This window comes from Nymphalis io, chromosome 21 (assembly GCF_905147045.1).
Source record: "Nymphalis io chromosome 21, ilAglIoxx1.1, whole genome shotgun sequence".
Classification (NCBI taxonomy): domain Eukaryota; kingdom Metazoa; phylum Arthropoda; class Insecta; order Lepidoptera; family Nymphalidae; genus Nymphalis; species Nymphalis io.
This window is the reverse complement of record NC_065908.1, coordinates 10,421,940-10,436,073: the sequence shown is the minus strand read 5'-3', so window position 1 is coordinate 10,436,073 and position 14,134 is coordinate 10,421,940. Positions and strand designations below refer to the sequence as shown.

Below are 14,134 nucleotides of genomic sequence, written 5' to 3'. Positions count from 1 at the left end.
TTCCAGCGATAAATACACCTTCACACAATTCTCTGGGAAATATAACACACGATTCATTCAAATAAGAATCAACTTGAAAAAACTTTTCACACCTCGGAGGTACCTTTATAAATGTATTTTTACCTAATTTTCCTAAACCTAAGGAGAGCGTAATTGGTTTGTCGAAGCTATTTAAAGTAAATGTATTATTTTCGTAATTTAATACACAATTATAATTAGTTAAAAATTCTTGTCCGATTAAACCATCTTGAATACAAGGCAAATTCTTTAAGACATAAAACTTATGTTTGAATTCTATTCCACATAAGGTAAACGGTATGTAAACATAGCCCTCGGTGTACGAGGTGCCACCAATACCATTTACGGCTACGCGTTTTGGATGTACTGGAATATTCCTATCTCTTATTACATCGTATTTAATCACTGACATCGAGGCGCCCGTGTCAACTAGCATTCTATATTTGGTACCTAATATTGTAAACTCTACGAAATTATTATATGTATTGCATGCTAGAATAAAGTTAGGATCGAAAAAACTCTAAGTTTTGGTTATTTTCCGAAGTAGTAACCTGTATATCGTTTTGGGATTGATTCATAAGATACCCATGCTGTTTTCTACCGTTATTATTTCTACCTCGCGATACTGCACGTTCAAAATTATGTCCGCGTCCTCGAGAATTACTTGTGGATCCTCTATTGTTTCCTCGGTGGTATAAACTAGATGTTTGATTCGGCATCGGCCTAAATGAACTATTTGGCGTGTAATGTTGGCGTGCGTTGTTTAATACTCGACCTCTACTATGCCCCCTATAAGATGGTTGGTACTTACCTCGATGTTGAGTCGTGAAAATCGTTCCATCTGATGTAAAAGAGCCTTGACGCGACAGTTCCTCGTCTTTGGCTGCTCTTATAACATCTTTCAGCTCTGAGTAGTTGCGGGCCGCTAAAATAGTGCTTAATCGACTGTTCTTTAAACCTTCGGTGAATCGCTGTATTGCTAATTTTTCGTTTACGGGTCTCAATATTTTAAACGCGTTATCGTCACCGTTAGCTTGGGAAATAGTCAATTCAACAAATAAATCCTCAAGTTTCTTACCAAATTCCTCAATACTCTGCGAACCTTGTCTAGATTTTAACATTTCTATTTGTAGTGCCGTGGCTGACTGCTTAGTCAACAGATTATTTTTCATGTCGGCAATAAGTTCTGTGGAAGATTCATAGTTAGATAATAAACGTAATTTGGCATTTTTAGTTAAACGAGTTTTAAGGACAAAAGAAATAAGTAACTGTTCATGTTCTTTCCTAATGGTTTGGCTATAGAATTCGATACAATCTATTAATTTTTTAGTAACTTCTTCATCTCCTGTCATAATAGGTAGAAGAGAAGTAGCAGTTTTCATGTCAAAGTCAGTCATGGTGCTAAAATCTTGGTCACTAACTAAACAAGTTGTTTGAATTTTTTGATAAAACGATTCAATTTCTTCGCAAGCAACTAATAAGTAATTTATCTCTTCCTTTTTTATATACCCTTTAGATGCATTAAAGTTTAACTCGTCACGATATTTTATATATTCGTCATATAAACTTTTTGCCTCTAAATATTTCTGTTCTAACAACTTTTTAGTTCTTTTCCCTTTACTTAGTTTAATTAAATTTATTTTTATATTTTCAATTTGATGTTTTATATCTAATATATGATCCATTTAAATCTTAAGAAACGGCTTAAAAATATACACTTAAAAATAATGATAAAATATGAATATATCTATTGTCTATAATACCATAACACCTTTGCTGATGACACTATTTCACTTCTCCTTTTATATATTTTTCACACTTTTACACTCCTATTTTTTTTATAAGCATCTATTGATGCGTCTCCAGGCTAAACGACACGTTCCTGATTTCTTTCTCCAGTCTCTGGTCCCCGCCTCGAACGTCTGAAAGCGCTCCTGGCCATCTCCTGACGCATCCAGTTTATGTGGCAGCGTTTATATAATTTATATATGGCAAACTTTGCCCCCAAAATTAAAAGTAAAAGAAAAATACCCAAAATTATATTTGTCACTTTCTGATTTTGGTGTATTAGTTCCACGTCGGCCGAATTCACGCCTCCTGCGGCATTTTGTGCAATCACAATTTGTTCTTTACTTTGTTCTTTGCCCATTTTGTATTATGACGCTACTAACGTTCGAACAATTAAATACACGAATGTCCAATATTACACAGAGCGACATTATATTGTTATACTGCACTTCGTTAGAACCCGAAACCGAACCTTAAATGGCAGGGTCGCCATGTAAGGACGGGACTAGGTAAATAAAGTAGATGTTTAAGGTTTGAAGATAAATTTATTACTGCCCTCAATACCATGTGTCAGCTGCTTATATACTACACTACAAACGTCATAGGAAAGCGTCATGGCGATTACCGTCACGTCGTACAAGACAGACTTTTGGCAAAAAAAATCTTTATAAAGTAAAGTAAAAAAAGTTGTAGTTTATTATCATAGTTAGAGAAATTGATAGTTTCATGTAAATATTTCAAATACACAAAATCATACTTTATTTAATTTATAAACCTTATTTTTTTTTTCTGGCATTTACTAAATTTTTCGTCCTCAAATTAGGTACTTCTTTTTATATAAATGTCATAATGTTAAATTTGTTGAGTATTAGCTGTCAAATAATTTAAATCAAACTACCCGTTCCACTTCCGACTGTATTCCACTTTTGCATGACTTTAATATATAATTACAAATTTTCAACTTTCACACATTTTGTAATAATCTTGGAGCTACAAGGTAGGTGGAAGGTATAAATTGAAAATTAAAATCTTAATAATCTTAAAAATGTCATTTATTTTGGAACTAATTCTGCTTAAGAAATGCTTGTAGCTGTAGTTTTTTTTCCAAATATGTAATCTACTGATTCAAAAATACGGTATAACTGTTACATATATATGGGCAATATCTGTTTTTAAGTTGTGATGAGACTTTTGAAAAAAATTCAAAATTTAAGGTTTATAATTAATGGATTATATATATAATTATAATTGTGCATAATCTGTAATATTATTAAATCAATATTTATTTAGTGATTGTGTATTTACATACCAAATGAATTTTTTTTTTTAATAATTTTTGATAGTTTTTTACTAATCAAATAATTATCAATAGTTGACAATATAAATCATACATTTATTTAAAATTCAATTTAAAGATAAATAGTATGTCTTTTAATCTTTATTTAAATAAAATACACTTTTTTGCGAATAAAAGAATAATTATTTTTGCGGAAATGTATAATGGTAATCGTAACAAATATTTTTTTCGAACTACACTATTAGTCGATGATTTTTATGTTGCCATCCCTATACCTCCAACGGTCGTTCATTTTTAAAAGTTTAGTGGCTTTGTTTCGGTTACAAAATGTAAAATTTTTAAAATATAATTCATTAAACTACAGAAATGACGGAAAAATTAAAGGACTATCAAGTTCTTGACGTACTCTGCGGTGGCACATTTTATAAAGTAAGACACAAGGTCACAAATAACATATTTGCTTGGAAGGCGTATAATTGCTCTGCATTCTCCGACGAACAAATACAAAACGTTGATGATGAAGTGAAAATATTAAGTCAAGAACTATCTGGCAACTTCCTACGGTACTACGATACGATATTACATGGACCAACGAAAACACTTTACTTTGTTCTTGAGTACAATTCTTGGCAGAGCGTTCAGGAATTAATCGCACTATGCAAGGCCACCGATAAGCATTTCACTGAAAGTTTCATCTGGTATCTGTTGCTAGAACTGGCGCGATCGTGTAAGATCGTAGAAAATTTGAATTTTGTTGCTCTAAGAAAAAGTGTAACACCAGAGTCCGTTTTTGTTAGTCAGAATGGCGAGCTACGCATCAATTGTTTCGAGTTATCTTTGGAGACTTCGCAATCATCAAATCTCATCCAACAAGTTGGGGAGTTATTACGTATCTTGTGTTACCGTCCTGGTGCTTGTGACGATAAAATAAAAGAATTCCATTATAGCGACGACCTAAGAGACGTCATAAGTTTCATATCTGACGTTAAAAACTCTAACATACGTCCAGACGTGGTCCTCTATCATCCTACTATACTTGCCAACACAGACTCTTTAACATGTCCAAAACTTTTGTCGGATATACTTGTCTCAGCAGAGAGTTCCATCATAACATCAAGTGCAAATAAATGTGATTCAGAGAAGGCAGTAGAGCAATCTAGGATTATTGAACCTCCTCCCAGAACACATCTTAATCTTGTTGATAGTCCAATTTACTGCAATGTCCGTCCAAACTGGACTTATGAGGAAGATGATTGTCCTCGGGACCCCATGTCTCCAACAATTGCTGCTTTGGCTCTAGAATTGCCAGGCTTTGTACCAAGAAGTAGAAAACCTTACAGTGAAGCACTTGAAATGTATAATCGTCCACAATTGGTATCTGAAGAGACTTTAAGTCAACAGTGGATGTCTCGTCTCATGGCACTCAGGGAAAGAGAAGAATCTTTGAATAAGAGGGAGAGGAACTTAATTGCTAAAGAAATTATAAATAGTCCTATGACAAAGGTTATACCTCTAGATGATTCAAACGAATCTAGTAACTCTAAAAGTAATGGAATAACTTTGCCTCCAGTGTTTAATCCAGTGAATGAGGAAGTGAAAAACAACTGGGTGTCTCGGAGGCAACAAAGAAGATCCAGCTCTGTGCGAACCAAAGCCAGAAGGAAGAGCTATGCCTATGAAGACTTAGACAGTTCATTATCTGCAGATAATGGAGACAGCAGCATGATTGTCACAGCTGCAAAAATAACCAAGGAGAACATGCCTGTAAGGAACATATTTCCTGATATATCCACTAAGAAAGTTCATTTTACGGCCAGTAACCCTTTTGTTGAAAGTGATGAAAGTGTAACTCTTACATTTTATGAGTTGGAGAATGTAGACAGTGAGAGGTACCAGGTTCCAAGGAAAGATAAAAAAGTGCTCAAGGATATCACAAAGTTCAAATATTTAGACTTGGAGAAGCTAACTTCTGAAAAAAGAGCTGCCATGCATCAAGCATCATCCTCCCCTTCGAAACAAGCTAAGTTCACAAGTAAGGTATTCACTGATATAACAAACAGTACTATTAAGAAGACTCCATCAAAAAGTAGTCTTTCTTCCAAGGGTTCAAATGTCTCCAAAAGTTCTTTGAGGAGTTCAAGAAGTGTGTGGAGTTCTGAGTCTCGCAAGTTGAGTGAGAGTGATAGTAGTGAGCAAAAAAGTCATTCCAATAACAAAATGACTTATGTGCAGACTCCTACTATTCCTCCAGAACTCAAAAAGTCCAAGAGGAAGTCTTTGCTTCCATTCAAGACCCCTTTTAAATTTAAAACAACAACAAAGGTGTAAAACAACAACACTTAATCAAAAATAAACTTTTGTTAAGCGTACTTAGTTTTATGATCGGTTGAATTTTATGCACAAAAATTATTTTTGAATTTGGAGTTAAGAGTAGATTATAAATGCTTGTAACTATTACAATAAGTTCCTTTGGTTGTGGTAATTATTTTGTTATTGTAGCTTGCTTCCTTCATACTAGTTCCATGAAAATCGTGGAACAAACAAATTATGTGATTTATATTGTTTTATTTTTGTATATAAGAATGATACGGACACAAACCCACCCTTATTTAGTATAGAGAATATTCAAATATTGTTACATACAATATATTTGTTATAGTATTATATATAACATTTTTAATAAAGAAAAACAATGTGTGTTTTTAATTTAAAAATAATATTGTACATATTAAAAAAACAAATTATAATGATGCGACTTAACACTGGAAACATTTTTATGGAAATCAATCCTTAGTCTTTAGTCTTCCATCTTGATATTATTACTAGAATTATATTATTATTAAGTGAAATTAAATTTTTATATAATTGTCAAATCAAATTTATATAGCTATAAGTTTTAACATATTAGTATGTAATGTGAGAAAAATTATTCCATACAATTGATAGAATATTATAAAATTATTGTGTAATTAAGTTCAAAAAGGTTAATTAAATGAAATTAAATGGTTAAGAAAAATGGGGACAATTTTATTTTATAACATTATGATATACATTATAAATCTCAGTGACACTCTTATTATTTACTTCTTCTTGTTCAGGGCTTTGTCTGCTCCTTCTACGAATTTCTTGGGCATCCCATACTCTTCTATTAACAGTTTCGCTACAAAATGTGTCTGAAAGAATACAAAAGTTTATTAGTGTCGCGGAAATAACAATGAATCCTTTTAAAGCTAACTTAAATACAAAGTTACTCTTATTAATTAAGACTAGCATTTCTGGCGCCGGCCGCCCGAGACGTACCTGGTCGCCCTGCAGCAGCAGCTGGTTGGCGCGCGACGCGGCGGAGCGCGTGACGCCGCACGCCGCGCCCACGCGCAGCTGGCTCGCGTGCGCCAGCGACGCCAGCTCGAACCCGAACGTCTCCAGGTTGGACACGAGCGTCACCTGCGGACCGTTCACTCTTCGTGACAGTCGAGTGCGCGTTGTATTGTACAAAATACTATTAGAATCAATATTATTAATTCTTGTATTAGCATTGATGTATCCTAGGTCGTATTTAAGCTACTGCTAAACTTTTAGTTTTAATTGAACACTTTTTGCGTCACGAGTTACGTTAGAGCTCTTTAAGATGGCGTTAATCACATCATATATTTATTATTATACTTATCTGATTATAGGAAACTATTTTTTTTGTATAACTAGTTCTATAAATAATTTTTTTTAAATTGTTCATTTGAAAATAAATCGTGTTTCAAACTGTACTTTGAAAGAATCCAAGTTTTTGCAACCATGCACTATAGACATTTAAAAGTTTTTATAAGTAGACACCTATATCCTAATACTACTCAATTTTATCATCTATCTACTGAAGTGATGAAGTACTCAGCAACGATTAGTTGACCTTTTTATTCCCGCTCCTCGTGACAACTTGCATCTTGATCGGTTCGAGGCGCGACTTCATGAGTTTCACCGTTCCGTCGGGAAAGGTCATCTCCGTGCTCGGAGTCATGCGCCCCAGCACGCTCGACATCAAGTCCTCCCACTTCACGAGCTCCTGGCAAAACGGGCAACGTCGAAGGTCAGGGATCATATTTAATTCGAGCCGAGACGATTAGCGGTTGGACCGCGCGAATCTTAACCGACGGGCACGGGTTCAAACCCAGGCGAGCGACACTGAATTTTCAAGTGGTCACTGGTGTTTATAATTCATCTCGTGCTCGGCGGTGTAGGAAAACATCGCGGGGAAACCTACAAGTGTCTAAACTAGCCGCATTGGGGCAGCGCGGTGGAACCCGGCGGTACCTGCGGCGCGCGGCCCGCGGCGGCGGCGAGCGCGGCGTCGAGCGTCACGGCGCCGCGCGCGCCCAGCCCGCGCGCCGCCGCGTAGCGCGCCAGCGCCGCGCGCACGTCGCCCGCCGACAGCGCCGCGCCCTTCCTGCCGGGACACAGCGGCCCTCGTTACATTCGATTGAGATTAACTCGACAATAACGCGGACGGCGGTCGCCCATTTTGCGAACCTTATCCGCGAGTAGAGCGAGAAGTTCTTCTGGAAGCCGGGAACTACCCGGGGCACTTAAAAACCGTATATCGCGTAACGTGGTGCAAAAAAGACCTCCGACTCGGAGGAGTATCTGACATGAGAAAACTTGACTAATTCTGACACCGGCCTCATTTTATACGATGTACCATAGAAGACTTCGGACGGACTCCTGTTCATGGTTCGAGACTACTCATGAGATCTCTATCACTATCGAGTGGAGGGCACCTTCGGAGCTCTGTCTGAGCACTATTGTACGTCCTTTATATTATTGACACATCAGATCCCGAGGTCCTCGGTTATTGATATTCGAGTACCCCTGCCTCGAAAAGAGGTTGTTCATGCTGAACATCTTTCGAAGATGTCGGATTGCCATCCCATAGGATTATGAGAATGAGGGAATAGAGAGTGCCCCTGTGTGTGCGCCGCACACTCTTGTGCAATATAACATCGACTGCTGGACGGAAATCAGTCGGGAAGACATCATCATTATCATTCATAATGAAAGACCGAGTAGAACTAGCTATATACCTCTGTGCTACAAGCTACGCTGTATAAACCAAATTCGTGTTCGTAGTGGAATACACCACGCACACGTACGCACGTGTACACATACACACAAATATAATCTAATCTTAAGTAAATGACCATGTCGAGACATACTTGAGCGGGGCGAAGAGCTCGGCGACGTGCGCGGTGACGCAGTGCAGCTCGCGCACGCGCGGCGCGGCGGCGAGCGGCGCGGGGGGCGCGGGGCGCGCGGGGGGCGGCCGGGCGGGCGCGCGGTGGCGCCGCACGAGCGGGTGCGCGAGCTGCAGCGCCACCAGCGCGTCCACGCCCTTGTCCACCTCGCGCACTTGGACCAGGCCTTCCTTGAACACATATATTTTTACTTTAAAGCATTTTTGTTAAATGTAGAATAGAAGTATCCAATGTCAACTCGTGGGTAGTAGTAGGTATATAAAATTTATTAAACGCATCAAATCCTCGCGATCGTGTGGACACCGAAACTGCTGAAAGTGCTCATCTGACCAAGCACTTTCGGTGATACCATACTTACCTAATCATAGCTACTCTGTAGCGCATGTCTTGTCTATGTTTCGACTGCTCTGCATTCAAAACGTAATAAGTGTAATGTACTGTTATATATTGTGGTAATGTATATAAAACGGTCGTCAGCGTTAAATTCAAAAATATAAACGCATCTGCAAGCTCTCAGGTGTTGCAGGTTGTCCATGGGCGGTAATAGTCACTTTCCACGAGGTGCGTTTCCCGTTCTTTTGCCCCCTCTTATATAAAAAAAAATGTATGCCGAACTATCTTCGACAAACACATATAAATATAATGAACAGTCTATAAACTAGATATAAATTATAAAGTAAATAATGAGTGCATCAATTGTTCACTTGGTGGTAAGAATTTGTGCAAGCCCATAGATACCACCCACTTACCACATACTCTACCACCAAACAACTATTATCACGAAATAAACTGGTTTGAAGGATGAGAGCCAGTAAAACTACAAGTACAAGGGATAATATAATATAACATCTTAGTTCTCAAGGCGTTGTATTGTATATGTATATTGGTGATGAAAGGAATTATTAATATTTCTTACAGTACTAATGTCTATGGATAGAGGTGAACATTTACCAACAGGTGGTTTGCCCGCCCGCTTACCTATTTTATAAGAACAAAATCGATATTACCCTTTCCATGGCTTCAAGAAATTTTCCCATTTTCTTGTAGGTTGACTTTTTCACATCCAATGTCCTGTCTGCTGGACAGTATGGCATGAGGTGATTTCTGAAATTAATTTATATTAACTATAAGTAAAAAACTGTTTTGTACAATAAACACAGAAAATTGTAAAAGCCAGTTTCGGTATCATACATACAATAAGACAGAAAAGAATGTTAGATTAATAGTCTGCAAAAGTCCGTCGACATACAATATGCTTTCCAATAATGTTTGTACATAAGAATATCATCTAAATATTGACATTCACTTCAACTCGGCACAGCTTATTTCTACATGCAGAAAGATGAATATTACTTGATGGAAAGACATATATTCGCTTGGTGGTATGGCTTTGTGCAAGCCCATCTGGGTCGGTACCACCGAATAATCTTGTTATACAGTAGTATAACAGAATCTTGTAAAGTGGTTTAGTAAAACCACTCTACTTAGTATTATTGTGTTCCCTTTGGAAGGGTGAGTGAGACATAACTTCTTAGTTACCAATGTTGATGGTGCATTGGAGATTGGAATGGTTAATATTACCTAAATAACTTCGATTTTGTACTGCTATTGTTAGAACATACACAGAGATTTCTGGCACATTACATACACATACAATTATGAAGGCACAGGAATATATATAGAATTTTCTTACAAGTAAATTTAAAGAGGTCATCACATGCTCGGCATTTGTAAGTTATTTATAATATTCTTTTATATTTACTCACTTATAGAGCAGATTAGTTTTAAGTGGGAGTTCAATATTTTTGCCCTCTCGTTTTAGGAAAGACAGAAGGCACCAGCGCAATAAGCCATCCATGTCTGAGGGTACAGTGTCTTCCTCTTCTTCAGAACATACTAGAACCACAATTAAAGTTTTTACTTTAAATAATTCACACGCATTTATATTAAATATAAAGCAAACAGACAAATAAAACTATAAATTTTTAAATTCAGTTTTTAACCTCTAATTTGTAATTTAATACTGATGTAATGTACAATGTGATGCTAGGTACTATGTCTGTGTATAATTATTTCTACTAGTTAGTGTGTGTCCTGACCTGTAGCTGAAGAATCATTTATATCTTGTTCTTCTTGTACAGGCATTGACTTAGATTGTATCTCTGGCACGGACTCTGGAATTACTATTGGTTCATTTGCAACTGCAGCGGCCTCCTTAACAAAACTCGGCCATTCTTCCCTAGCTGGTTGTAGTTGTAACTAAAAATACATATTATTGAATAAAATTAATTGAATTTAGACATAAGTTTATTATTATATAATAAAATAATAAGTTTTGGTATTCAATTATAAAAAGCAGTATTATTGTTTATTTTAATTTATTTAATAGTTTTAAAATGTTGTGACCATGTTAAAATAATGTACTATTTTAACATGGTCACAACATTACAATACATAATACCTGGCTTATTGTTGAGGTGATGAACTCAGTCAGATCATAAGCGGCTGGGTATCGTTTGGGTCTTGTGATCTTTGTGAACTTGGTATCTTTACACAACAAATCTCCAAAAACATGGTATGTTTCTAAACATACACCCCTGAAATATATTAGTACAATTTTATTTGAATGCATAAACAAACAAGACATATAAAGTGATTAATAATATATCATTAAATTGGGTACATTTTATAACAATTAGAGATTACACATTTATTTAAACATTATACAGTCATATTATTGCGTACAATTACCAAACATAACTTATTCAAATTATAATAGGTGAAATTTATACACATACATAGGAGCTATTAGTAAATCAGCAGATGATATAAGAGCACGGCCAATTATTCCAGCTGCTCTGTTATCAGTGGTGCAAGCTGCAATCACAGCTCCACGTGGGAACTGTGGAAATGTTGTGGTATCAGTCACTACCCCTGGGGCGTATAATGGAGCACCACCTTGAACCTTAAAAATATATTGTAGGTTAATTTTGGTATATTTTATAATTCAAATATTAAATATGTTAGTTATCTTTATTCACAGTACCTTATTTAGTACTGGTGAATGTATACTGATTACAGGAATTAAATCAGTCACTTTCCATAGTGCACATACGGTCGGTATCAACTTCTGTCCAAGATCAATCATCACGGGTACTCCATCCACAACGTATACGCCGACGGTGTCTCCTGAGTGCAGGATTAATTTCATACAACTGCTATTAGATTTTATTGGTACTAATTCTTTGACGTTTTCCTCTGTTGCCTTTGGAAACTCATTCTGTATACGTTGGACAAGATATTTCCTGAAAAATAAATGCAATTTTGGGTGATTTCGTTTATTTTAATAAAAATTCAATTCGTTACTCACTTATCAGAGTTTTTTAAAGTGTTATTAGATTTTAATTTATATGGTTTCGCAAACATTATGTCCAGATATATTTAAACAGATTTAAACTAAAAAATTATATTTGTATACTGAGGTTTATGTGAGGTACTTTCATGCTTTACGCGGTGTTTGTGACATTGACAAATTAAAACAGCTGTCTTTTGCTCTTTCAAATTCGCCTCACCTTTCGCATTGTCAAAGCGACATTCATCAGACGTGCTTAGTAGTCATAAAATATATGTATTTAAAACATTATTACTAATATTTTTATATATTTTAATGTATAATCATTAATTTTAAATAATGAAATTTAAAATAAATTTATTCCTTAACTTGATAATTAAAAAATTATGTATATTTTATGATATTCAAAAAAAATTTATTTTTAAAAAAGTGAGTAAAGTAGAGTACAAAAGAATTAAAAACATATAAATTAAAATTCAAAATAGGTACTTTATAAATCATCACCGTGTGGAACTGTGGCGAGATTGCTAGCATACCTCCGTTGAATCGCAATTCCGATCCTCTGGTTTCGTTATCAGTAGAGGGAATAAGCCGAGGTGTTATAATTTGAATATATATATATATTTTAAATATTAGAACTTTGTATCTAATTGAAACAAAAAGTTTACCATTTGTGACTTAATATCTGAAAACAAAACTCCACAAAGCTTTTCATGCTTACACCAACTTTCAATCAATAAAGAACCTATTTGTAGTCGATGTGCGCCTGGCGGTGCAAGGCAATAGAATTCGGTGTGATTATGCATGATTGCTAAGTCGATATTTTCAGGGCATAGGTATACTGGTTCGTGAATATTGTTTTTTTGTAGGGACGGAGGGAGAAGTACATCGTTTCTAAATAACTTTTTATTTTAACACGCTTTATAGTATTAATACAGTCAGTATTTATATAAATGTAGATAGTTGATTCTAATCTACTTTTAATTATTATGGTATCAACTTTTAATTATTATGATATTAATTATACATATGTATTTCGAATGATAACATTATCTTAAAAAAATTATTATATTAAAAAAATTATAATAAGGTACGAAACAATTGGAAAAATTATATCTGTTTCGCGTGCGTTTTTTTTATAATCGTTCACTGATCGGTCATGCGAGCATGATACTGTCTGCATTATCGATGAAATGACAATGTTATTAAGCATCTAGTTCTTTTCAAATATTATATCTATATCAACTTAATAAAACTAAAGAGTTAGTCGTTTGTGCAGTCGTTGCAACTAATTTATTTTAAATAATTTCTAGCGCTAAGGTGAAGTATATTTAAAAGCTGTCCCTCGACATGTATAAAAAATATTTAAATAGCGCTGCTGGTGCTAGAGGGAGAAATTTGAAAGAACGCGCTAATACTTAGGCCCCGGTAGAGTAAAACGGGATTAAAATGACTTTCAAAAGGTGCTAGCCTTTTCACGTGTACCTTAACCTGGTCTACCCACCCGTTTCTATAGAAACATATTTGTTAAATGTATTAATGTGTATTGATATTCACTGTGATCTACTGCGTCGTTCAAATTGACCTTGAGATAAAACGCAAAATAATTACTCTAGAGGTAAACAATCCCACGCCACCCGCGCAGACAACGTCGCAACAGGAAGTGCAACCATTAATAATAATAATACATCTTCAATGAATACAGGACAATAATAAATCTTTTTACTAGAAAATAGTATTTTTTTCTAGCCAAAGTTCATATTAAGCTCAATTAAGAAACCTGATAAATATATTTTCTGACTCCGCAATGTGTTCAATATTCTTAAAGCAAGGAATTCGATACCTATAGGACCTATACAATCAGAAGAGTACAGTCACAAGGTGAAAAAGGACCTTATCGCTCTTCCGAAATAAAGAGACTAATAAAAAACTTGAATGAATCTAAATGTTTTAAAATTTCATATCTTGTCTCAAAAATCTCATGTAAGTACGTGAGTCAAGACAAATACAAAGACCTGTTACCACTTTAAATAGTTTTAGTGAACAAATAACTCTATAAATTCTAAATTTACAGGGACTATACAGTTGACCTTGCGTAATCGTCGCATACATACGAGTAGGTATATACAGATAAGTTCATCCCACTCTTCGCGCTCTATCTCGATTGATTGTATAATCTACAACTTTTCTAATAACTTCAAAAGTAATATACATACTAACGTATGTACTACGTTAATGTAGATATTTCTAAACAAGTTAAAATAGGTATATATTTATAATTATAACGCTCGAAGTTGATTTGGTGGACATTGTTTTATCTCGTAATCTTCCAAGTTGAGTTTCAGACAAAAACACAGATATAAATACAAATATAGCTATTAAAACTTGTCGCCCCTGAAATGTTCTGTAGCGTGGTTGGTGGAGAGTTTCTTAATCGAT

At 35.3% G+C, this 14,134-nt stretch overlaps 2 protein-coding genes across 2 annotated transcripts; one reads left to right on the top strand and one right to left on the bottom strand.

Moving 5' to 3' along the window:
- Positions 1-3,418: 3,418 nt before the first annotated feature.
- Positions 3,419-5,905, top strand: LOC126776787 (uncharacterized). Its single transcript, XM_050499548.1, has one exon. It carries the CDS (start codon positions 3,470-3,472, stop codon positions 5,429-5,431), a length of 1,962 nt encoding a protein of 653 aa, XP_050355505.1. The 5' UTR covers positions 3,419-3,469; the 3' UTR covers positions 5,432-5,905.
- A 204-nt stretch (positions 5,906-6,109) lies between these two features.
- Positions 6,110-11,868, bottom strand: LOC126776801 (eukaryotic translation initiation factor 2D). The gene is made up of 12 exons (XM_050499585.1): positions 11,714-11,868; positions 11,390-11,648; positions 11,142-11,308; positions 10,805-10,940; positions 10,443-10,602; positions 10,110-10,239; positions 9,351-9,447; positions 8,305-8,513; positions 7,406-7,538; positions 7,005-7,157; positions 6,404-6,547; positions 6,110-6,276 (listed from the first exon to the last, which is right to left on the bottom strand). Exons 1-12 carry the CDS (start codon positions 11,767-11,769, stop codon positions 6,184-6,186), a joined length of 1,737 nt encoding a protein of 578 aa, XP_050355542.1. The 5' UTR covers positions 11,770-11,868; the 3' UTR covers positions 6,110-6,183.
- Between the last annotated feature and the right edge of the window lie 2,266 nt (positions 11,869-14,134).

Excerpts from the sequence above, each read along its gene's own strand:
- LOC126776787 (XM_050499548.1), top strand. The coding sequence starts at position 3,470 with ATGACGGAAAAATTAAAGGACTATCAAGTTCTTGACGTACTCTGCGGT.
- LOC126776801 (XM_050499585.1), bottom strand. The coding sequence starts at position 11,769 with ATGTTTGCGAAACCATATAAATTAAAATCTAATAACACTTTAAAAAAC. Across the intron at positions 10,240-10,442 it reads AAATGATTCTTCAGCTACAG|TATGTTCTGAAGAAGAGGAA; the intron begins GTCAGGACACAC and ends TTGTGGTTCTAG. Across the intron at positions 9,448-10,109 it reads AAAACTAATCTGCTCTATAA|AAATCACCTCATGCCATACT; the intron begins GTGAGTAAATAT and ends AATTAATTTCAG.